Source organism: Amyelois transitella, chromosome 18, assembly GCF_032362555.1.
Source record: "Amyelois transitella isolate CPQ chromosome 18, ilAmyTran1.1, whole genome shotgun sequence".
Classification (NCBI taxonomy): domain Eukaryota; kingdom Metazoa; phylum Arthropoda; class Insecta; order Lepidoptera; family Pyralidae; genus Amyelois; species Amyelois transitella.
In genome coordinates, this window is record NC_083521.1 from 2,155,352 (window position 1) to 2,180,133 (window position 24,782).

The window sequence follows — 24,782 nt, forward strand, 5'->3', positions numbered from 1 at the left end:
TATTAACTAAAATATATCACGTCTTTATCTTTGACGAGGTAGACAAAGCCAACAGTCTTGAAAAGACTGGAAAGCCACGCCCACAGTTGTATGCGTGCTTAATGAAATTGAAATTCAACTAGTGACTTCTTCTTTTGGGCGATGGGCTAGCAACCTGTCACTTTTTTAATCTCAATTCCATCATTCAGCCATAAATCGGTATTATTAAGTAAATTCAGTATAATCATTAACATGTCTTCTCTTTTACTAACAATACCTACTTGTTGTGTTTGTCTTTTTGTGTTTGTACATTTGTTAACCTTCTCCTTTCAGATTGTATACCGTCCAATTTTGTAACTTCGTGTCTCTTCAAACCATGACATTGGCAGAATCACCGAAAGTCCGGTGGAAGCCATAATATAGAAAAGAAAGAAAGAAGTAAATTCAGTCTTTTCAAGACAATAGTCTTGAAAAGACTGAATTTACTTCTTTCTTCAGAGTCAATAGACTCTGTCTACCCCGCAAGGGATATAGACGTGACTAGGTATATATGCGTATGTACGGATCATGAAAACTCACAAAATTGTAGAAAAAAGTCAATGTTATACGGAATCGTGATACATTTCGAGTGAAGTCATTGCGTATGGTCTGCGGCATTCGCAAAGCTATGAGAGTTGAAAAAACCGCATTGTTTTACCCTGTTTGCAGTTTTGATAGCTTTTTGATGTCGACATCTAGCATTATTTGTTTTGGCCATTCATTGATGTCGAAATATTTGTAGCGTGGCGGACTCAATCCAACTAATATTATAAATTACTTAGTTCCCTTCAAAATGTGTATGTATTGATGATTATCAACATATGTAAGTACATATAGTCACGTCTATATCCCTTGCGGTGGCCTTTTCTTTTTGAATGAATGAATAAATGAATGAAAGTTTATTTTCATCACACAATTTTATCTTACACTTAAGGTTTTCTTAAAAGTAAAAACAAACAGTTGCCTAAATTGTAATAGGTACTAATCCGACGTCCACTCAGCTTGTGTCGAGACATTTTACCAACACCCCGACGCTAGTCTTCCCGGGACATCAGTCAGTCATGCAGTAACGATGATACGCCGAACCGTGTTTATTAAATATTTGTTTATTTTACATTAACGACATACATTATATGGTCACATCTATATCCCTTGCGGGGTAGACAGAGCCAATAGTTTTGAAAAGACCGAATGGCCACGTTCAGCTATTTGGCTTAATGATAGAATTGAGATTCAAATAGTGACAGGTTGCTAGCCCATCGCCTTAAAAAAGAATCCCAAGTTTGTAAGCCTATCCCTTAGTCGCCTTTTACGACATTCATGGGAAACAAATGGAGTGGTCCTATTCTCTTTTGTATTGGTGCCGGGAACCACACGGCACCAATTAAACATTAACGAATTCCTTTGATTAAAAGAAAATATATATAAAGGGATCATTGTTCGGATATTATTGTAAGTATCATAAAGTAAGAATCAGACGAAGAAATCATAACTGTTAATAGAACAAATAAAGACAAATAAAAACACTGTTAAGGCCAAAATAAATTCAAATTACAATTTCATCGAAGTTATTTATGTAGATTAGATTATAAGATGTCTATGAATAATAATTGCCAATAAATTTATGGCAAGAGAATCTCATTAAAGTGAATCGATAATTTATCTAAGAAAGGGGCACTTAAATGTAAATCATCAAAACAATATATTACTTTACAATAGATTGAAATAGAAACACAAAACAATGATAGAACAGAATAAAATGCGTAAATTCGCAATTCGAAAATATAAAAAAAAAAAATAATATAAAAAATAACATAATTTTTCAAATTGAAATTAAAAATTGATTCGTTGTTTAGGGACATTTCAACATCACTTAATAAATTTTTGACGTTGACGTCTAAAATTTAGTTTACTGCCGCTTCCAAAGCGTGAGTGCAGAAGAAGCGGTAACAAACTGCACTGCAACATTTTCTTCGAAAGTCGTGGCAACAGTCACAGTCAGACAGAGCGGTACTATCAATATTGACGCTTTATATTTTTACTAAAACTGTGGATCAAATAATAAGTACCTAATAAAAGCTTTTTTTCTGTTACTTTAAAACAGATTTCGAACCGTCCTACTTTCGGACGTAACGACAAAATAATTTACGATCAGCGGAGAACCGCTTAATCAGCGTTTGGTTCATTGTTAACTTGCTCAGCTCGGTATAATGGCGCTATTGTCTCATAGTATCGCGATTAATGCTTGGTCCAATGTATAAGATTACGTTGTTTTGATCGAGGAAATTGCGGGGTCATTCAACCGTATGGCCCTGTGAATTAAAAACATACAGTAATGTCTTTATTATTTACCCGATTTGTATACATATAATGTTCATACAAGGATGTATTCTTCAAAGACTAGTCTCTAAAAACGAAATAGCTGGAACCAACGTCTGTTAGGTAACGAAGATATTAGGTACGTCTTCATTTATAGTTTCTATTTATACTTTTGTAGGCTTTAGTGCGTACACTTGACATAATGGCCTCTTAAATGCTTGTGTATTTTTGACATGATCTTGACATAATTTGTAGAGTATGTACGTACATATTTTATTTTATTTGACGAAATATTCGTATTAGCATAATCGGTTCTACATTCATTCGTGTTTTTTAATGTAGACAATGTGCATTCGTCCACGATTTAGCTTAAGAGATATTTGTAAATTGACGTCCGATGAAAATGCTGCAGTGTAGTTTGTTCCACCGCTTCTTCTACAATTAGATTTAAGTTATGTGACGTCAATAAGTGATACCTTGTATCCAATTTTGAAAATAAATCTATTCTATTCTGCTGTTTACATCAATGTGTAACGTCGTGTCACTGCGGTCACCCTGTGTCCCTCTTCACAGCCCGAGAGCCATATATAAATGCGTGCACGCGCCCTGGGTCTTCACATACATACATATAGTCACGTCTACATCCCTTGCGGGACAGAGCCAACAGTCTTGTAAAGACTGAAAGGCCAAGTTCAGCTGTTTGGTTTAATGATAGAATTGAGATTCAAATAGTGACAGGTTGCTAGCCCATCGTCTAAAATAAGAATCCCAAGTTTATAAGCCTATCCCGTAGTCACCTTTTACGACATCCATGGGAACGAGATGTAGTGGTTCTATTCCTTTTTTTTATTGGTGCCGGTAACTACACGGCATCTGGGTCTTCACTTTTCGACTAATACCTACAGCGTTCACTAAGTTAAGTAGCTCGCTATAATCCGGCGTCTACTTGCTGGATCTCGTTGTCTACAGCTAAACCCACGACCTCTTTCAATTTGTAAAAATACTTATTGGTTTATAAGTTAGTTAATCTATGGATCTTTAAATTAACCGTGCCATTTCTTTTTTGTATTGGTGCCATGTGGTTCCCGGCACCAATACAAAAAAGTATACGATCTCTCCATCTCTTTCCCATGGATGTCGTAAAAGGCGACTAAGATGGGCTAGCAACCTGTCACCATTTGGATCTCAATTCTATCATTTACCCAAATGGCTGAACGTGGCCTATCAGTCTTTTCAAGACTGTTGGCTCTGTCTACCCCACAAGGGATTTAGACGTGTCATATGTATGTATGATAAAATTAACTCTCATCTCTCTAACCTGCGACATTTTACTTAACGCCACAACTGCATTATTTTTTTAAACGCTGTAAGCTTATATCTTAATACCGGTATGTATTTCTGCAACAGACACTCGCGAGCTAACAGTGTGTTCACGTTCAGGCAGATCATGTCCGCAGATCCCATGATCAGCTTGTTACTGTGTTAAGCATGAGATAATATTAATTATATTATCCTGAGCCTATAACATGTATGCAGGTTCTTGGCAAGTTGGAAAGCTATTTTATAGTCTCTAATTAGGTACCTACCTCGTCAAAAGTATTTTTTTTTGTTTCTGGAATTTTGAGAAATTCACGATCTCTTTATGGTGATGCTAAAATGTGAAAAAAAAAATATTTTTATACTTTTTTTTTAGTTTTACCATTCAGTGGTCGTGCGCTGCGAACTAAAATCTCGTGAACATTAAAATTTTTCAGGTAATTGAACATATCAAACGACTTAACTTTAGATGCTACATAACTTTATAATTTCATGAAAATGAGACCAGCTGTTCGAAAGTTATCGCTTTACATAGATACATACAAACATACATAAAAAAATATATTTGCCCAAAGTTGATTTATAGAATTATTAACGCGTAGACAGAAGTAAGTTAGAAACTGGTGCATGTAATTATATGACTAATTTAATTACTCTTAGAGTGTGGTCATAAATGAATCTGATCTCTTATTATACTTACTATATTATATTTAGTTTATAAGTATATGTACAGAGATTATTTACTCATTCCTAACTTATTTCAAATTTTTATTTGCATAGTATGACTACAACAAGGTCCTTAATTTATATGTATACCAGAATCTTCACATTTACCTTTTCGAATGTTGCAAACATTTATTATGTATAAGCAGACATACTTATACATAAAGGTACCTACTTAGTATCACATTATAATTATAATTTGAAATCTTAGTAGAATTAGAATCTAGTCAGAAACAACTGGACCACATTGTAATTTGTTTACAATTCAAATAGGTATAAAAATTCTTTATTTTTCTTTATTAAGTCGGATCTGGTCGTATATATATATGTAAGTTAATGAAAATCTATAACTACGATTGTTTAACGGTAGCTTGATGTCGCTACAATGAAATTCATTCACATCATCTTTCATCATTTCAAACCTTAAAGGCATTTCTGTGACCCAGTTAAATATCGGACGAAAAATGGGCGCATTATATCTCAAAGACTTTTCCCAAAGCAAAAATTGAATGGCATCTGCCGCTGCGGCGCCATTTTGCATTCATTAAACGCCAATTGAGATCTTTTCTTCACAGTTTAACCTTTTGACCATAGATATATATCGATATAGATGATATAACCCAAAAGCCAAATAGCTGAACGTGGCCATTCAGTCTTTTCAAGACTGTTGGCTCTGTCTACCCCGCAAGGGATATAGACGTGATCATATGTATGTATGTATAGATGATATAATGCCTGCTGAAATGATGAAATAGTGAGTTAGCCTCGAAGTAAGTTTGAGACTTACGAGATACTAACTCAACGATACAATATTACATACATACATACATATGGTCACGTCTATATCCCTTGTGGGGTAGGCAGAGCCAACAGTCTTGAAAAGACTGATAGGCCTCGCTCAGCTATTTGGCTTAATGATAGAATTGAGATTCAAATATCATCCCAATTTTGTAAGCCTCTCGATAAGTATTAATATTGAAAAATGTTGTGACAGGCTGCTAGCCCATCGACTAAGAAAGAATCCCTTAGTCGCCTTTTACGACATCCATGGGTAAGTCAATGAAATGTCAATCAGACGAGAGACTGTCTGCCACTGTGCCTAATATCATCAAAACTGGTCAGAAGTATTTAACCTGAGTTAAAAATAATTATATTAACTATAATTGTATTAACAACAAATGTTTTCTTTTTTAAGTAGATTTTACAGAATAAATTGTATAAACTTATAATTATATACAAATTATTACCTTCTTCAGTTACACATTCAGCGCGAATCAGTATAAGATTTAGAATAAATTATAAAAATTAAAATTATAAGGACTATATTTGTATTATATTTTTTTCTTTTTGGTAGAAATTACAGATTAAGCTCATAATTAATACGATTTATTACTACAGATGTATGAATGTATGAATATGATGTAACAAAATTGTCATCAATTTGCACGTGCTTTTTAGGTGAAAAACATAATAAACTTGTGTTATCTATTTTTTTATAGGTCTCTGACCTTAACCAAGGCTGAAGGCAGTGTTCTTAATATCCAAGGCGAATAATTAAAGCCTTCATTCGTTAAACAAGTCGCTGGGAGCCCGTACCAAGGATTTTACCGACTTCTAAAACAGATGGGTGCAAAGGTACTGTGTACATAGTTTGAAAGAATATTAAGAAAACAGAAAATAGTGTATCAGTTTTTTTTAATCACCCTTACACCCTTTCATTAATGTAAAACACCCTTTAAATAATCGGCCTCTGTGGCGCAGCGGTAGTGCGCTTGTCTGTGTCACATTAGGCCCGGGGTTCGAATCCTGGCCAGGGTATGTTGAGGAGCGTTCTCTCACTTTCTGGCTTCTGGCTTGACTTTCTCTGAATGGCTAGAGACAAATTACACAGATTGAGTTAGCGTGGAAGTAAGTTCGAAACTTGTGTTACGAGATACTAACTCAACGATACTCTATTATATAATAAATACTTGTATAGATAAACATCCAAGGCACGGACAAATCAGAAAAAGTTCTTTTCTCATCATACCCTGGCCAGGATTGGAACCCAGGACCTCCGGTGTCTCAGACAAGCGTATAACCGCTGCGCGGTCAAGTCTGTCGTCAAGGACGGGAATTCAATTCACGGGAAGGAGATACAGTAATCCTATTAAATACTTTTTCAATCGATCTTTTCACCCCATTTTTTTGCTTTAAAAATTATTTCATTTCATTATTATAATTCAAGGAACCTTGGTAACTAGCTCAGGTGTGATAAAGATATTATAAGGCTTCGTTTTATGACGTCATTGTTGGTGTAAACGTCATTACGCCTCTCGGTTCGAGCAGGCGGAAAATTTGAAGAGAGCGAAATATGATTCGTTTTGTTTCCTATAACGGTACACCCTTAAATTGGCCTGGTTATTATTTACGTAACCATGCCATTTTTTTGAAAGAAATTGTATTTTTTCAGTATATTTTTAAGCAGGTTATTATATTTCTTAGTGTTAAGTGTGGATTTTACCATTCACTCATACTATAGGTATACATATATACTAGCTGTCCCGGCAAACGTTGTTTTGCCATATAAATAATTTTTAAACAGTTTCTAGGTAAAAAAATGTAAAGGGTCGACAACCCTTATCACTAAAGGGTATAAAAAATAGATGTTGGCCGATTCTCAGACCTACTTTACATGCTCACAAAATTTCACGAGAATCAAGCCGTTTTGGAGGCGTACGGGAACGAACTTTGTGACACGAGGATTTTATATACATATAAGATGTATACAAAATTTCATCAAGATTGTGTGAGGAGCTAACAAACACAGTTAAACCAAAGAATCATTAAATTATCATTTAATTAATACTTAATTATGTAAAAGAACTTAGGATACTTTTCACAAGTAAGTATTAGACAAAACATTTACAATAAACAAACAAAAAAACGCCATTTAATCATCGTAAAACAAATTCGTGTTGCACTATTAAAATTTTCGTTGTTATGGTGAAATTAAAAAAAAAAATACATGCATACAATTACGTCCCGGGGAGGTAGGCAGAGACTAGACATTTCCACTTACCACGATCACTTTATACCTCTTTCCCTCAGTCCTATTACTATTAAAAATCTTAAGAACACTTAAACATACATACATATGGTCACGTCTATATCCCTTTTGGAGTAAACAGGGCCAACAGTCTTAAAAAGACTGTACCTATGGCCACGTTCAGCTATTTGGCTTAATGATAGATTGAGATTCAAATAGTGACAGGTTGCTAGCTCATCGCCTAAAAAAAATCCCAAGTTTGTAAGCCTATCCCTTAGTCGCCTATTACGACATCCACGGGAAAGAGATGGAGTGGTCCTATTCTTTTTTGTATTGGTGCCGGGAACCACACGGCACTACACGGTTTTAAGAAAACTTAAACATATAAAAAAACACAACCACAATACTATTCCAATGTCCTTGCCAATATCAGATATAAAGGTACATTCCCACCGAACGCCAATAGCGGCATTTCTGTCTCTGTATCGCTGATTTATGCGTTCAAGGAGTACACGACGGCGTACAGCGATAAATATAATTGTGCGCAGACCCACCCATGTCGGTGTGTAAAGGCCTTTACATGATGTTTTATTTTACATTCGTTCAAACCTACTTACTACCTTGTGCTGTGTGGTTCCCGGCACCAATAGGAAAAAGAATAGGACCACTCTATATATCTCTTTCCCGTGGATGTCGTAAAAGGCGACTAAGGGATGGGCTTATAAACTTGGGGTTCTTTAGGCGACAGGCTAGCAACCTGTCACTATTTGAATCTTGATTCTATCATTCAGCCAAACAGCTGAACGTGGATTATAAGTTTTTTAAATAATGTTGACTTTGCCTATTCCGGAAAGGAAATAAACATGATTATATGTATGTATTTAGACCAAATAAAGAATCTACATGTCAAATTTCATATTTCTAAAGGTCAAATTTCATGGTTCTCAAGGTGAAATTTCATGTTTCTAGAGCCAATGGCCGTGCATTGTTTGTCAGTCAGCCATTTAAAAACTGATACGATACTTAACAATATTTTTAATTTTTATTTATTCATACATACATACATACATATAGTCACGTCTATATCCCTTACGGCGTAGACAGAGCCAATAGTCCCGAAAAGACCGAATGGCCACGTTCAGCTGCTCGGCTTAATGATGGAATTGAGATCAGTGAGAGTGACAGGTTGCTAGCCCATCGCCTAAAAAAAAAAATCACAAGTATGTAAGCCTATCCCTTAGTCGTCTTTTACGACATCCATGGGAAAGAAATGGAGTGGTCCTATTCTTTTTTGTATTGGCGCCGGGAACCACACGGCACATTTATTTATTCAATATCATTAATTACAAATTAGTATGCACTCATCCTAATAAAATACCAATCGTATCGGTACTGATAGTTCAGGAAGTCATTTACATCAAGCGGTCTCTATTGCCGCGAAATTGTCCATCTCCAAATTATCTAATATGAACCTTAAACACATAATATTAAGAACAAACTTTGTATTAACTGTATATTAATGCATCGTAATCAATTATTATCGAACTACCTTATCCATACTATAATTTGTACTACAGTAATAATCAGTAAGTAAATCTGTTTGTATGTTACTTTTTCAGTTAAATAAAATAAAAATAAATATATACGGGACAGGTTACACAGATCGAGTTAGCCTCGAAATAAGTTCGAGACTTGTGTTAGGAGATAATAACACAACGATACTGTATTGTATAATAAATAACTATACAGCCAAGACCCAGGCCAATCAGAGAAAGTTCGATTCTCATCATAGCCCGGCCGGGAATCGAACCCGGAATCTTCGGTGTCACTGACAAGCGCACTACCGCTGCGCCACAGAGGCCGGTTGTAATATATTGAACTTCTAAACATAAAATAAAAGAACATACATACATACATATGATGACGTCTATATACCTAGCGGGGTAGACAGAGCCACCAGTCGTGAAAAGACTGATAGGCCACGCTCAGCTGTTTGGCATAGTGATTGAATTGAGATTCAAATAGTGACAGGTTGCTAGCCCATCGCCTAAAAGAGAAATCCCAAGTTTATAAGCCTATCCCTTAGTCGCCTTTTACGACATCCGTGGGAAAGAGATGGAGCGGTCCTATTCTATTTTGTAATGGTGCCGGGAACCACACGGCAAAATAAAAGAAAAAATCTTTTATTTATTACTGCCCGCCACGGCTTTGCCTGTATTACATTATATAGCCTATAACACTATAAGATACTGTAACTAAGAATTTTTAATGGTGAAAGAATTTTCATGATTACCTAAGTATTTCTGAAGTGAGCCCTATATCATATTAGTAAATGTATAGTTTAATATATACATACAAATATTTTTATATCAAGTACCGTAAAGTTCTCAGCATTTTAAAATAGGGACAACTTTATCACATTGCAAGTTACAAATAATTTTTTTTAAAAGTTGATTAAATTAAAAATAGCTTTTGTTTTGGTGGACCCCAAACCCCGAAACATTGTAGTGAGGGTTATGAAGATGACGGGAGACCAAATATTAGCAAATACTGCCTAACGGCTGTGCTAGAACAGTTGATGATTTAGAATCTGTTAGATAGGTTTTAGGTATTAAAATAGGGACAAAAGCTATAAAAAAAATTCCAGGTCTGAAAATAATATTAAAGATGTAGTAACATCAGCGAAGCGAATGCTATATTTTCTATGTAAAAAGGTGGTGTAAGATGTCTAAATTTTGGTGAGGATATGTCTTATCTAAAGATCTATTTGATAGTAAAAAATTCATACTAGATAATTAGGTAAATCTTTATCAATATGATAAGATACAATGACGTTGATTCGATTAAAAAGTTAAATGTCATTAAATTACTGTACAGTAAGCTAAAGTCTTAATAAAACGTTTATATCAATATCAACCATGTATATCAAAGTTTTAGTTATTTATCTTAGTGCTATTATTTTAGTTAAATCTGAGAAAATAAGTTATGAAGGCTACAAACTTTATAATGTTATACCAAAAACAAAAGATCAAGTGATAAGTCTTCAACACATTCAAGAAGATGGTCTTGGAATATTCTGGGAAGAAAATTTGGTTGTGAACAATGATGTAAAAATAATGGTTTCCAGTGAAATGGAGAACACATTTTTAGATACTGTCAAAAGTGCCGGTTTGGATGCAAAAATAATTATTGAAGATTTGAAACGGTATAATTATATTGATTTAGATTTTTTAAATTTAAAGTTAATGTTGTCCATTTGTTTTTATCGTAACAGCATATTTTCAAATGCATTGTCTTCTTATGTTTCAAATCCAAAATAAATAAGAAACAAATTTTTAAATATATATATTTTTTTTGCGTTGAAAGTAACAGATGAAAGATGATGATGAAAGAGATGAAACAAAATATCATTTCGTTTTAACATAGTTTCAAATCACTTTAAATTTTCATAAAAATATTGATCACAACTTTTACATTAGGTACGTTGAATCTCAGCAAAATAGCTGAACGTAGTAGTTGTATATACTCGTATATATTAAGGAACAATTTTTATTTATTCTTAATGAAAATGTAAAAACTGTATATTAACATATAAAAAAATCGTTTAATATCCAAACTTATCATTTATTTCAGAGCCATAGATGACCAGCTAACACCAGCTTCATTACCCAGCAGAGACTCTTCCACCTTCCACTCACTTTCCTGGGACAGATATAACAGCCTCGAAGATATTTACACTTGGCTTGACGAACTGGCAGAAGCGTATCCTGATATAGTTACTCCAATAAGCATTGGACCGACATTTGAAAACAGAAGGATACAAGGCGTCAAAATAAATTATAGGCCATTTATAAGCTACCCTAACGTTGGTATATTAGAAAGTACCATTCACGCCAGAGAATGGATTGCTCCAGCGACTGTTACTTGGATCATAAAAGAGTTTCTGACAAGTACTGATCCGGAAATAAGAGAACTGGCTGAGAGTTTTGAGTGGCACATCTTTCCAGTAGCTAATCCTGATGGTTATGCTTATACTTTTTCCACAGTAAGTTATAATTTTTCTCTTGTTGACTTTTATCGTGCCGTGTGGTTCCCGGCACTAATAGAAAAAAGAATAGGACAACTCCATCTTTTTCCCATGAATGTCGTAAAAGATGATTAAGGGATAGGCTTATAAACTTGGGATTCTTCTTTTAGGCGATGATGGGCTAGCAACCTATCACTATTTGAGTCTCAATTCTATCTTATCGTGGCCTATCAGTCTTTTCAAGACTGTTGGCTATGTCTACCCCGCAAGGGAAATAGACGTGATTATATGTATGTATGTAGACTTTTACCCATCGAGGAATAGATTTTTTCTTCGGTAAAACTTTGTACTAATGTTTCGAAAGTTCCTCTGTCTCCCATGGAATTCGATTAACTTCGAGTTTTTCTATCTGGACTATGTTTAGCATCGTTTACAATGATATTACTATGTCTTTACAGGACAGAATGTGGAGAAAGAATCGTAACACATCCTACTTCACCTCGTGCAATGCCACTGGAGTCTCTGATGATATGAGCAATGGTGTCGATTTGAACAGGAATTTTGATTTCGTATGGAACAGTAAGTTTGCGTTGCGTTTATATTCCATGCGGGGCAGACAAAGCCAACAGTCTTGAAAATAATGATGGAATTAGTTGCTAGGCCATCGCTAATAAGAAGAATCCCAAGTTTATTAACTTTCCTTAGTCACCTTTGACATCTGTTAGAAAGATATGGAGTGAGGGACTCAAGAAGACATTATTATCTCTGGATTAGAGATAACTTCCTAGTTAAGTCGTAAAGAGGTTTATTTAGAAAGCCACGATTTTTGTACGGTCATGTATCTAAAAAGCGTGGTGTATATACATTCTATCGCGGCGACGAACCAATATCGCGTTTTTGGGTTAAGCATCTTGATAGTACTTAACAAAACATCCTGATTATATCTGCACATTCTGACAACTGGTATTGTCTACACCGTAAGATAAAGGAATTATTTCCAGTCTGAAGTTATCTAATTTTTTAGCGGCTGGCACACAACCTGATCCTTGCAGCAACACCTACCCTGGACCATCGCCGGCATCAGAGCCAGAGACCCAGGCAATTGTCCAATATGTCCAGAATTTGAATGAGGGAGCAAACCTTGTCTACTATCTTGCATTCCATTCATACACACAACTTGTTGTTGTACCCTTCAGTCACATCAATGGGTACGATGCGATGGTTGCTACCAATTACGCTGATATGGTGAGTACATTAGTTTAATTGGTAACCGAAGCTAAGAAAAAGATTATTGGGGTATTTTGTACGCTAATGTAAGACGGCCTCTGTGGCGCAGCGGTAGTACGCTTGTCTGTGACACCGGAGGTCCCGGGTTCGAGTCCCGGCCAGGGCATGATGAGAAAAGAGCTTTTTCTGATTGGTCTGGGTCTTGGATGTTTATCTTTATAAGTATTTATTATAAAAATATAGTATCGTTGAGTTAGTATCTCGTAACAGAAGTCTCGAACTTACTTCAAAGCTAACTCAATCTATGTATAAAAAAAAGTATGGCAAGAAAGAATCCAATACGGATTAAGTTCCCATGTAAAGTTCCATCTTTTTCCGATGGATATTCTGCTAGGACAGACAGTAGTGCTAGCAGGACATCCATCGGAAAGAGATGAATTGGTCCTATTTTGTCTTTAGGTGCAGTGTGGTTCCCGGCACCAATACAAAAAAGAATAGGACCACTCCATTTCTTTCCCATGGATGTTGTAAAAGGCGACTAAGGGATAGGCTTACAAACTTGGGATTCTTTTTTAGGCGATGGTCTAGCAAGCTGTCACTAGACGAATCTTAATTCTATCGTTAAGCCAAATAGCTGAACGTGGCCATTCAGTCTTTTCAAAACTGTTGGCTCTGTCTAGCCCGCAAGGGATATAGACGTGACTATATGTAGGTATGTATGTATTTTTCTTTATTGATGCCGGGAACCACAAGTCATGGTAATTACAAAACGTTTTTTTTTTATTTTTACAGTATGAAATAGGCATAAGGGGTGCTGACAGGCTGAAAAAGAGATATGGTACAGAATACAGAGTTGGTGTATCTCCTGATGTTATGTGTAAGTACTGGAATTTATTTTTAACACTAGCTTTACACTAGCGACCCGTCCTGGCTTCGCACGCATTAATAGATCTATACTTATAAACCTTAATCGGAATACCTTAACTAATATTTTATTTTTTTAATATTTCATGCGGGAACGAAATCCGACCACATCTTTCCGAGATAAGGGCATACAAATAGATAGAGAAAATAGATGAAAATAAACTATGTAATATGTACCATGTTAAGTAATAATAGGTATAATAGTGAAGAAGTCATAATTCATACAATTTCAAATAAATCGTGCAAAATCATTATTGATAAAAAAAAATTAGTGTCGCGTGATTCCCAGCACATTACAACAGGACAACTAAGGGTAACTAAACTAACTAAGGGAAACTAAATTTCTTGTCGCACACAGATTGTATAAGTCGACCAAGGGAAAGGATCTACAGATTCTTTTTTAAGGTGACGTTCTATACGAGTTATAGGATCTGTCTATTATAGTGATAATCCGGGCAATGGTCGTTATTTAAATTAATCGTATGAATGTGCCGTGTGGTTCCTAGTACCCATTGAAAAAAGAATAGGACCACTTCATCTCTTTCCCACGTATGTGTTAAAAGGCGACTAAGGGATAGGATTAAAAACTTGGCATTCTCCTTTTAGGCGATCAGCCAGCAATCTGTCACTATTTGAATCTCAATTCCATCATTTAGCCATACAGCTAAACGTGGCCTATCAGTCTTTTCAAGACTGTTGGCTCTGTCTACCCCGCAAGGGATGTAGACGTGATTATATGTATGTATGTATGTTAATTCTATCATTAAGCCATACAACTGAACGTGGCTTTTCAGTCTTCTAAAGACTGTTGTCTATGTGTATCCGGCAAGGGATATAGACGTGACCATATGTATGTATATATGTATGTATTTTTAGTGCTTTTAACATAATAATTTAAACTATTACAGACGCAATGAGCGGCACCAGTTTCGACTGGGTAAAACACGCCACCCAAGTGCCAATAGCCTACCTTCTTGAGCTTAGAGACATGGGTGAATACGGGTTCCTCCTTCCGGCCAATCAGATCATCCCCACCGCTCTGGAGACCATGGACTTTCTGGTCGAAATGGACAAGAACGCCAAAATCATGGGTTATTACCATTGGATGATGTCTGCTGCAAACTCAGTATTTTCTAGTCTTATTGTTGTTTTGATAGCACTTGTGTTAGTTTTATTTAAATACTAGCTTTTACCCGCTGCTACGCCTGCGTAAATTCGGCGCTATCTACAAAAATGATACAAAATTAGCAGCACGTATACAAAAAAAGCAGCTAATTTAGCGTCGCCTATAAAAAACATTACAGGTTTTTAGCTAATCCCACGGAAACTATAACTTTGGCCGGGATGAAATGTTAATTATATGTACATGATACATACATACATAAAATCACGCCTCTTTCCCGGAGGGGTAGGCAGAGAGTAACTCTTTTCACTTGCCACGATCTCTGCATATTTCCTTCGCTTCATCCACATTCATAACTCTATCATGATAATTAATAAAATTTATTCAGTAGGTAATCCGTGAAAACAAACTATGTTTCGCACTTATTATAGTCGAGATGAATCATAAGAAATATATTGCATCGCACGATCCATTCATTCTGAGACATTGTGCATTATTTTAGTTAGTTTTTACTTTTTAGTCTTTATTCTTTGATATATATTTTGTTGACTTTATATTTTAAAAAATTGAGCGTGTTCACGATAAAATGTGTCCTTAAATATTTAAATCGATTAACCAAACACTGGGTATACCTATTTATTATGTTTTTTTTTTTTACTTTATACTTAAATCCCTTATGGAGAATACAGAGTGACAATTTTTTAACATAATTATTATCAACATTTGCAATTAAAAACTGCCTTAAACTTTATTAAAGCTCATTATTTTGTTCACTTGTTTTACTGAAATCATTTGAACTGTTTTGAAAAGATGTTGCTGTTTTGTTGGTTGTCGTAGAAGCTTTAACTTAGTTTTTTTTACCATTTTCATTTTTTTTTTTTGGTATCAGATGAATATTAAAAACTTTGAGTCCATGTCTTTAAATGGAGTGGTTACGCCGCCTATACCATATAAAATTATAAGTATAGTGGCGCTGTCACCTCTACTGAAACATGTTAAGAATAGAATTACTTATGATGAAGTACCCTTGATGAAAGTCTGAACTTGTTTTAAAATCAGTGGTACCTTTATAATTTTCATACTAGTGGGCTGAAGGAATCCTGTCGCGAAAGATGACGTGAGAGTCATAAAAAACGGTGTAAATATCTTATTCGCCCAAATGTAGCAAAATTACTTAGAAATTTTTGTATTTATTAAAAGCAATTTTTTATTAAAAATTGTGCCATGTGGTTCCCGGCACCAATACAAAAAAGAATAGGACCACTCCATCTCTTCCCCATGGATGTCGTAAAAGGCGACTAAGGGATAGGCTTACAAACTTGGGATTCTTTTTTTTGGCGATGGGCTAGCAACCTGTCACTATTTGAATCTCAATTCTATCATTAAGCCAAATAGCTGAACGTGGTCATTCAGTTTTTTTAGGGCTGTTGGCTCTGTCTACCCCGCAAGGGATATAGACGTGACCATATGTATGTATGTATGTCTATATATTTTTCATAATTCCATGTTTACAATGTAATATTATTTCCACTTGACTGTCAAAATGTAGGTACTGACAGTTAACAATACCTAATACATTAATTTTAGTAACTTAAACGATGGTATTTTTATTACCTGCCTTATTTAAAAAAAATAAGGACATCGCTGGCCAGTTGTAAAACTTTGCAGAATGAATGGCGTTAAAGTGTATTATCAGTTAACTGTTTGCTTTCAGTAATCGATAACTCGATATGTGAAGAGATAAAGATAACTGAATCGTATAGGTTTTGTCATAGTACGAGGAAGTGAACGTTAGTATGTTTTAGTGAGTAATGTGTGTTATGCGTAAAAATAGGTAATCAAGTGCGATAGCAAATACCTACGGCAAAAAAATATGACAATATTCTATGAAGTAAAATTTTTCTTGGAAAATAAAATTGATGTATTGATGTTTATGTTAGTGAAGTGAAATTTTGATTTTACAGGTGGCATTCATATTTATAAATTTATATTAATTTAAAAATGATAATAAATTAAAAACGATGAATTTATTGGTTAACATGATTATTATTTTCACAAAACTCATAATATCATAACACTGTCATGTTTGCAAATTTATTGTTATATTTTTACTTAAGATTTTAGTATAATAATTTATACGTTTTTTAGTGAAGTAGAAATTTTAATTTAGCAACTAATTACTAAAATAAATATTAATTCGGTATGATGATTATAAAACAAACAACATTTGAAACAAAAAAAATGTATACAATTTTTATGCTTAACATAAATAATATTTGTAAGGTCACAACATATTTCTTTAAAAACCGGATATTACGATAACATTTTGTTAACTTTTCTTCACATTTGACTCTGCCAAATTAATTTGATAACCTTTGGTCCCGATATATGATATTCCAAGCTATGTTTTAGTCATTTAAAATAAACAATACCTCAATATTTATTAACAGTTACTATGGCTGCCTTTTGTTATTTTATTTACATGTGGAAAGAGGTTCGTCAGCCCAGCCAAGCCATGGGATTCCTCATAGTCCTGTGGCACTTGGTAAACTACAAGGTGGCAACATAGTCCGTTTAGTAGGGAATTTTATTCATATATTACTCATTAAAAAGTACCAAAGGTAGAAGATACTAACGAACAAATATTTCCTTTACCGTAAACCGTGTTGTACTTTTACCTGTGTTTGAAATTAACATACCAAATATAAGCTCGTCTTTTTCTTCAGCAATACGTAGAGTATTACCGAATGTAATATTCACGTCAGTACCAGTCTTTAATTTCAGAAAAAAAAAACAATAAATAAAGAGTTAGGTACCCTTACCACTGTTTCTGTTCCAAATTTTATCAATATCCAATCAGTAAGCATGTAGTTTTTAAGTTTAAGTCACGGTCAAAATTAGTTGTTACTAAATTAATTTCCTTCAGTAGATACGAGTAGATTTTAGAAGCGATTTAATGAATAAACCCTTTTAGCTAGAGATGAGCCGAATGGGTTTAACTACAACTGCAGACAATAGTCTGATTTAACATAAGAAATCGTTAAACTAAACTATATAGATAAAAACTTATCAACAATACACATTATCGCGAACAGTACGAATAATCTATAATCTCTAATTATCGATAAATTTATGTATATGGTGTCACTTTTAAATAGGTAACTTTAAGAGGCACACGTAAAAACATGATTGTAAAAGTAGTTATATTGATAGCTGTTATAGCCTTCAGTAGCGCAAAACAAACGTTTGATAACTACAAAGTGTATAAAGTTGTACCAAAGACTGATGAACAAGTGCAACAGTTGACTGATTTGAAGAAAGGATACGATTTCTGGACTGATGTTTTTACGGTCGACAATGATGTTAGAATCATGGTGCCACCTGGACAAGAAGCAGGCTTCGTCAATTACACCAAGAGTGTGGGCATGGAGCCGGAGATGACAGTTGTAAATGTGCAAGAGTAAGTATCTTATTTTATTGTGATTACAATTGAAAACGGGGCCCTGAGGCCCAAAGGCATCCGGAGGATACATACATATTAATACGTCTATGTCTCTTGTGGGGAAGACAGACCCAACAGTCTTGAAAAGACTGATATGCCACGTTCAGATGTTTGGCTTAACGATACAATTGAGATTTAAATAGTGACAGGTTGCTAGCCTATCACCTAAAAGAAGAATCTCAAGTCCCTAATCCTTAGTCGCCTTTAACGACATCCACGGGAATGAGATGGAGTGGTCCTATTCTTTTTTATCCGGAGGATACAACTGAGAATACACGTAGACAAGAGTGACAGTAAAAAAGTATATAGTGTAAATAATGGTAAGTAGTTGCAGAAGACTATTTTCAGTTTCAACATCTTAAAAAAACCAGCACTGTGTACAGAGTCCCGTATCTATGATAATAGTACTGGAGAATCCCCAGTTTGATTTAAAAAAAATCTCAGTTTGATATCACATAAACAGCCGTTTGTAAAAACAGGTCCTGAAGTTGAAGATGAAATAACGTGACTATCAAAATGTCCAAGAGCTTTAGTTTGTATCATACGTTGTGAGGACATGATTAATATAGAATGTTTCATATTTAAATGATGAGTAAAGGTTTTATTACCTCGTATCAAATGGTACGTCATGTGAGGAGAATGAGTGTTAGATAAATATAATAGTAAGCACTTAAAGGATTGTTAATATCTACTTGAGATTGAGTGGCCACATTTGTAAACATTCATTTCGCATGCTTGGTGCTTAATTATTGAAATAAGTTTTGATCATTATGAAAGATTTATAATAGAACAATAAGCATAAACCCAAACAATGTAGTAGTTTTTATCTTCTCTTCTTCCTGGCTTTAGTCCCGGTTGCATTCTCACCACTCTGGAGAGGAGCCCAGGGTATGTCTTTGACCATAGGTCTTGGATTGGGTGAATCAGGTTTTGTCACGAAGCGACTCGCATCTGACCTCTGCAACCTTTGCATAGGAACCTAACCTATATTGGATCGATCATGGTTATTCATTCAGTTGCATGAATGTGCATGCTTTCTCAAAACGTTTTTCTTCACCGTGAGAGCATCGGTTAGTATTCAAACTAATGAACATAACTGAAATTTTAGAATTGATAAGTGTTAGAAGCAGTTCTTATCTTCTGACATTTATCAATTCTAAAAATAACGAATTTAGGCTTAAAATTGCTATCTTTTAGTTCTCGAATAAGCTATTATTTAGAAGATTCATGATAAAAAATCTTTAACTTTTTAGGCTTATCGATGCTCAACTGATACCAACAGAAGGCCGATCAGAGACACTCGGTTCCTTTTCATGGAATAGATACTATAACTTAGAAGAAATTCACGCATGGCTTGATGAGCTCGTCGAATTATATCCAGGAGTTGTTAGCACTGTAACTATTGGTCAAACCTATGAATCAAGAGCCATTAAAGGCGTCGTTATAGATCTAAAAGCTGGTGATAGAGAAGGTACACCTTTAGTGGGAATGATTGAAGGCGGAATCCACGCGAGAGAGTGGATATCGCCAGCTACAGTGACGTGGATTATTAAGGAATTTCTGACAAGTCAAGATCCTGATGTGAGGTTCATGGCTGAAGCTTTTGTGTGGCACATTTTTCCAGTGGTAAACCCTGATGGATACGCCTATACGTTTACGAACGTAAGTACTTTGTATTCACTTGTCTTTTTTAAGAACTGCTGTGCAAAATGATATTGTCGTTGATATCATAGTGTAATTTCATTCTCCGAATTGTCAGGTTGAAGCATCCAATGATGTGCTGATAATAAGCAGATACTTCTAACATCTAGTGATTCCGAGAAACGTTACGTCACATTTTTTGTGGTCGACTTTCCTACACTGATAACGCCTTCTTTGTTTTTTTTTAACATCAAAACTTCATCAATTTTTTTAAACTTTCATAAAAGTTTAAAAGAATTAACAGTTTCTTTCGCATTGAACTAAAATGTATTTCGCTACAACATTTTGAATATTTCTACTATATTTATAGAATTTATGTAATCAACTATGCTAACTGAAAACAATATTCATGCTAAGTAAAAGATCTTTGACATCACATCATATTCTAATGTTTTCGAAATGGCAGTAGGGTGTAACATTAATTTGCATTAAAACTGACAATAGAAATTTCTTACGTTATGTGTTACAACACTCATGTGTTAGCGTAACATAACGTGGTTATAATAGATAGGGATTTTATCTTGGTGAAGGTCAAGCCGAAGGTCAGAAATGATTACAGAATTGATCGAAGGTTTAATATATAGAGGTATAACATGATAGGGAAAATTTATAGGACAATTGTAGCAGTATAATGGTACTCTTACCTTTCTTATAATGAAAACTTGGCTATAAGAGATACATACATAGAAAAAAATCAAGCGCCTTTTCCCAAGGGATAGGCAGAAAAGCACATGCATATTTCCATAAATTCAGAGATTAACAGGTTGCTGTGTTGTTTGTGTTAGTCCATCGCTTTAATCGTCCAAGTCTAAGCCTTTTCCTTAATTGATTTTTAAAATAAATAAGTTGAGTTTTTCCTTACTATACATACTAGACAGAACCCGCGGCTCAGCTCGCGTTAAACCAAAAATTCCATTATCTACCTTTTCCGCGGGAATGTCCATGTTACAATCTACCTTCCTGCTAAATTTCATCATAATCATTAACAGCTCAGAAGATTTAAATTTTTGTGAGTGTTTTTCGCTTATGTACCTATATACTCGTACATAGATTACAAAGTGTACTTAGTACTTATGTTTTGTCCTTTGTTAAAAAAACTACACTTTTTTTATCAAATATCAATACTTAAAAATGTCAGACATTTTATCTTTTTTTTGAGGCATTTATTATAATTTAATGAATATTATCTTAATACCATAAGAATTCTCAGATACCATCGATAAATTAAGTAGCTTGTTTATATCTCGAGTTGATCCTTCAATGATCTTTAAGATTGTAGTAATAATTTAAATAATATCGTACCTATTAAAATAATTGTGTGATTTAGTAATTAATATCTAATGATTGATAGGAAAATGGAGCATTTTCAAGATATGAAATTATACGTGATGACTAAAATAAGATGTTCTGTATCTCACTTTAGAACAAAAGGTACCAAATGGCCTCGTCATGTTGGCTTCGGCCTCATGAACACCTCCCAAATGACCATCCCTATAGGCCCAGGCACATCCACATGTACCAACTAAAATTGTACCGAACTTTTTGCTGTTCTGTGTCTTACTTAAAAACTGATTACTTCCACAAGAAAAGTAATATTTAGAAGAGAAGGATTTTTGTAAACGATTACATATCTTATGTTTTACAGAATCGAATGTGGAGAAAAAACAGAAACCCAACCAATTTTGTTGAGACTTGCAATGTCAGAGACAGCGGCAATGGTATCGACCTGAACAGAAACTTTGACTTCGTATGGAACAGTAAGTCCAAAATAATTCCGTCCGTCCGTAATTTGTTGTTATTTCTTCTTTGCGTGTTGATTAAGAATTAGAAAGGAAGATGAGGTAGCGAAGAATGGCTTATTAAATAAAAACATCGACAACGATGCATTAGTTGAAATAAAATCTTCAGATTGGATTAAAAAGTATTGTTATTCTATACAGAGACACTTTATCGAGATTGATGGTTTCATCAGAAGAATAACTAAAATCAATTAATTTACTTACAGCTATTGGCGCCTCAAACGACCCGTGTACCGAAATCTATGCCGGCCCTTCACCTTCATCAGAGCTTGAAGCTCAGGCTATCATGAGATACGTTCTACAGTTGAAGGCCAATGGAAACTTCATCTACTACTTCGCATTCCACTCTTACTCCCAAATGATCCTGGTGCCTTACAGTCACGTCAGTGATTTCGATGTTCTAGAAGCTGCTAACTATGCTGACATGGTAAGACTACAATTATAGTACCTGGACGAATGAGCGGGGCTCGGTATATTTTGTTAACTGTCTTGACATTTAAAAAATTCCAATTATCTAAGTCTTAGTATCCACTTTATATGGGAAAATGATTTTGGGTAAAAATATGGGGAAAAGATGAAGGGTAGTCACAGTATATTTGGCATAGAATCTAGCATAGTATTATTAGAGTAGAGTATATATTTGTAGAGCTTATGATTTGCTGCATTTTAGTTGACCACCCGGTATAACATCCCCAGATTATATGGATGCAAAACATTCAATACTAATAACGCTATGGTTATATACATAAAAGAACGATATGGGATACAAATCTTTAATTAATATTGAATTCAATCTAGGTGAGCTTTGTCAAAAAGTAGATTAATTTTTCATTTTTAAGGCATGATAACTAAAATTAAATTGCTACTAACATTTCAGTACGAGATAGCTATCAGAGGAGCTGACAGACTAAGAGCGAGACATGGTACTCATTACACTGTGGGGACTTCTACGGCTATTTTATGTGAGTATTTTTTTAATTTAAATATATTTTTAAACATCCTACCACTATTTGTCTCGGTCACAACTTCCCTGGAAAGAATAAATATCATTAGTAAAAACATGAATGATAAGTTTTCACATAAAACTTGTTTACATTGGAACTTCTTCAAATTTTTTCTCAGCTAAATATTTAAATAAAAATGACTGTTTGTTGATAGATAAACAGGTCACCTTTTTTGAAAACACAAATTTATACATTACAGATGCTGTAAGTGGATCAAGTTTTGATTGGGTCAAAGGCGTTGCAGACATCCCCATTGTATACCTTTTCGAACTTAGGGACATTGGCGAATTTGGATTCTTACTACCCACTTCTCAGATCATACCCAACAATGAGGAGATCATGGACTGCCTCATCGAGATGGACAAGACGACCAGACAACTGAGATATTATTCTGGCACTGAAATTATTTACAGATCTATCATGTCCGTGATTACGTCTCTAGTCTTCCTTGCTGTGTTCAAGTAGTTTTTCATTACGTTAATAAATTATATTTATACATTTTTAATATATCCTTCATTTTGTTTAAGTGTGTCATCATTTTTCTCATCAATTTTCTAGTTTGTACTATTCTCTTATTATTTTATGGATATTTTCTCTTAATGCTTCTCTTTCTATACTCCGAATGAACATACATGGCATTTTAGCTTCCTACACCTAATAGAGTTGTCTGTCAGTCAATTACCCCGATACAGAAATGCTCTGTTAGTTAATTTAAGCTCATTGAAATATTTATTACAGAAAATACAGAATTTTCTATTATAATAACTGAAAAGTTTATAATAAACGGATAACATGATATTCTAACTAAATAATAATAAATTACGGAACCCTTGACAATGTGACGCATGACTGAAATCAGATGTCAAAACGGCCCCCACAAATCATGACGCGTATCTATCCGGGACGGTGGAACAGTGAAACCCGTAGAGTGGCGCTTAATGAAAGAAATCTTAAATATGAAAAAGAGGTAACTGATTGACTGATTGATTGATGGATTGATTTGCATAGCCTCAACTACGGGTTCTGTTTTTGTAATTTGGCGTATAAATTGTGTCTTTTGTGGTCTAAGTAGTGCACACGCAAAGGAGATTTTCGAAAATACCTAGTCGGAGCCATGGGCCTGGGCATACTTTATATAACATTTTTAATTTAGCACCAAATTTGTTTGTCACCGTTTATTGTTTTGTTTATAATCAGGTTTTAAATATTTATTTTATTTAAATTGTAATACAGTTATTAAAACTCAAGATAAAAACAATATACAAAAATAAAATTTGCTCACTAACTCCAAGCAATTTTCCATTTGCAATATAGCTTTTGGCTACAATAAAGTTGTATATGATATCAAAATATTTCACAGAGTCGCAATTTCTAAAAAAAAAATACTACAAATTTCAGTAACATGAACGATTTTCAAAAATATAACTACATTCGTAGATAATATTAGAAGAAATATTTAATACACAATATAAAAAAAAAATTGCTACTGAATAAACTCCACAACTTTTTGTTCCGGTGGACCATTTTCAATTTATATGATAATATTTGGTAATGATCCCTTTTTATTGTTTTCTTTTCTAACCTTGCGTAAAATTAAACCACATCAGAGGTTTAAGTATACATGAGTTCATAAAGATATTAAACTCCCCCGCTCTTTTCTTACGAACGAATGAGTTTACTCTACCTTTCCGGGTTCGGCAAGGCAAGATCATTCTTGTTTTCTCCTCATTTATATGTGTAACTTTAAATTCTGTATTTTAGTTCATATCATTGCATCGGGTTTAAGTTAAGAGCACTTTGGATAAATTCATCAATATTTACTATCAGTACCTTCATTCCAGTATTCGCTGACATTTGGTCTTCCTTCACAAATTTCAACTTCCGAAACTTTTAAACGGCTCTACCGATTTTGATCAAATATGTCTTAGAAGACTCGCACGTAAATTACCTTTAATCCTAATACGACTAAGTTGAAATCGCTTCATACGTGTGTGAGCTATGATTATACAGACAGACAGACACGTCAAACTTACAACTCCCCTCTTTGCCGCCGGTGGTTAAAAATGAACA

At 34.4% G+C, this 24,782-nt stretch overlaps 2 protein-coding genes across 2 annotated transcripts in view; both read left to right on the forward strand.

Annotated features, from left to right (window-relative positions):
- LOC106136244 (cytochrome P450 6B5) overlaps positions 1-24,782 on the forward strand; it is a 425,135-nt gene that overhangs the window by 341,550 nt on the left and 58,803 nt on the right. The window lies entirely within an intron of this gene.
- LOC106136265 (uncharacterized) lies at positions 10,262-23,238 on the forward strand. Its single transcript, XM_013336754.2, has 12 exons — positions 10,262-10,610; positions 11,039-11,450; positions 11,891-12,011; positions 12,457-12,677; positions 13,452-13,536; positions 14,492-14,693; positions 17,939-18,166; positions 19,462-19,870; positions 21,555-21,666; positions 21,915-22,135; positions 22,586-22,670; positions 22,912-23,238. The coding sequence occupies exons 1-12, from the start codon at positions 10,324-10,326 to the stop codon at positions 23,175-23,177; spliced, it is 2,649 nt and encodes an 882-aa protein (XP_013192208.2). The 5' UTR covers positions 10,262-10,323; the 3' UTR covers positions 23,178-23,238.

Coding starts and splice junctions, on each gene's coding strand:
- LOC106136265 (XM_013336754.2), top strand. CDS start 10,324: ATGTATATCAAAGTTTTAGTTATTTATCTTAGTGCTATTATTTTAGTT. Junction 12,678..13,451: donor CTACCAATTACGCTGATATG/GTGAGTACATTA, acceptor TTATTTTTACAG/TATGAAATAGGCATAAGGGG. Junction 21,667..21,914: donor CTTTGACTTCGTATGGAACA/GTAAGTCCAAAA, acceptor ATTTACTTACAG/CTATTGGCGCCTCAAACGAC.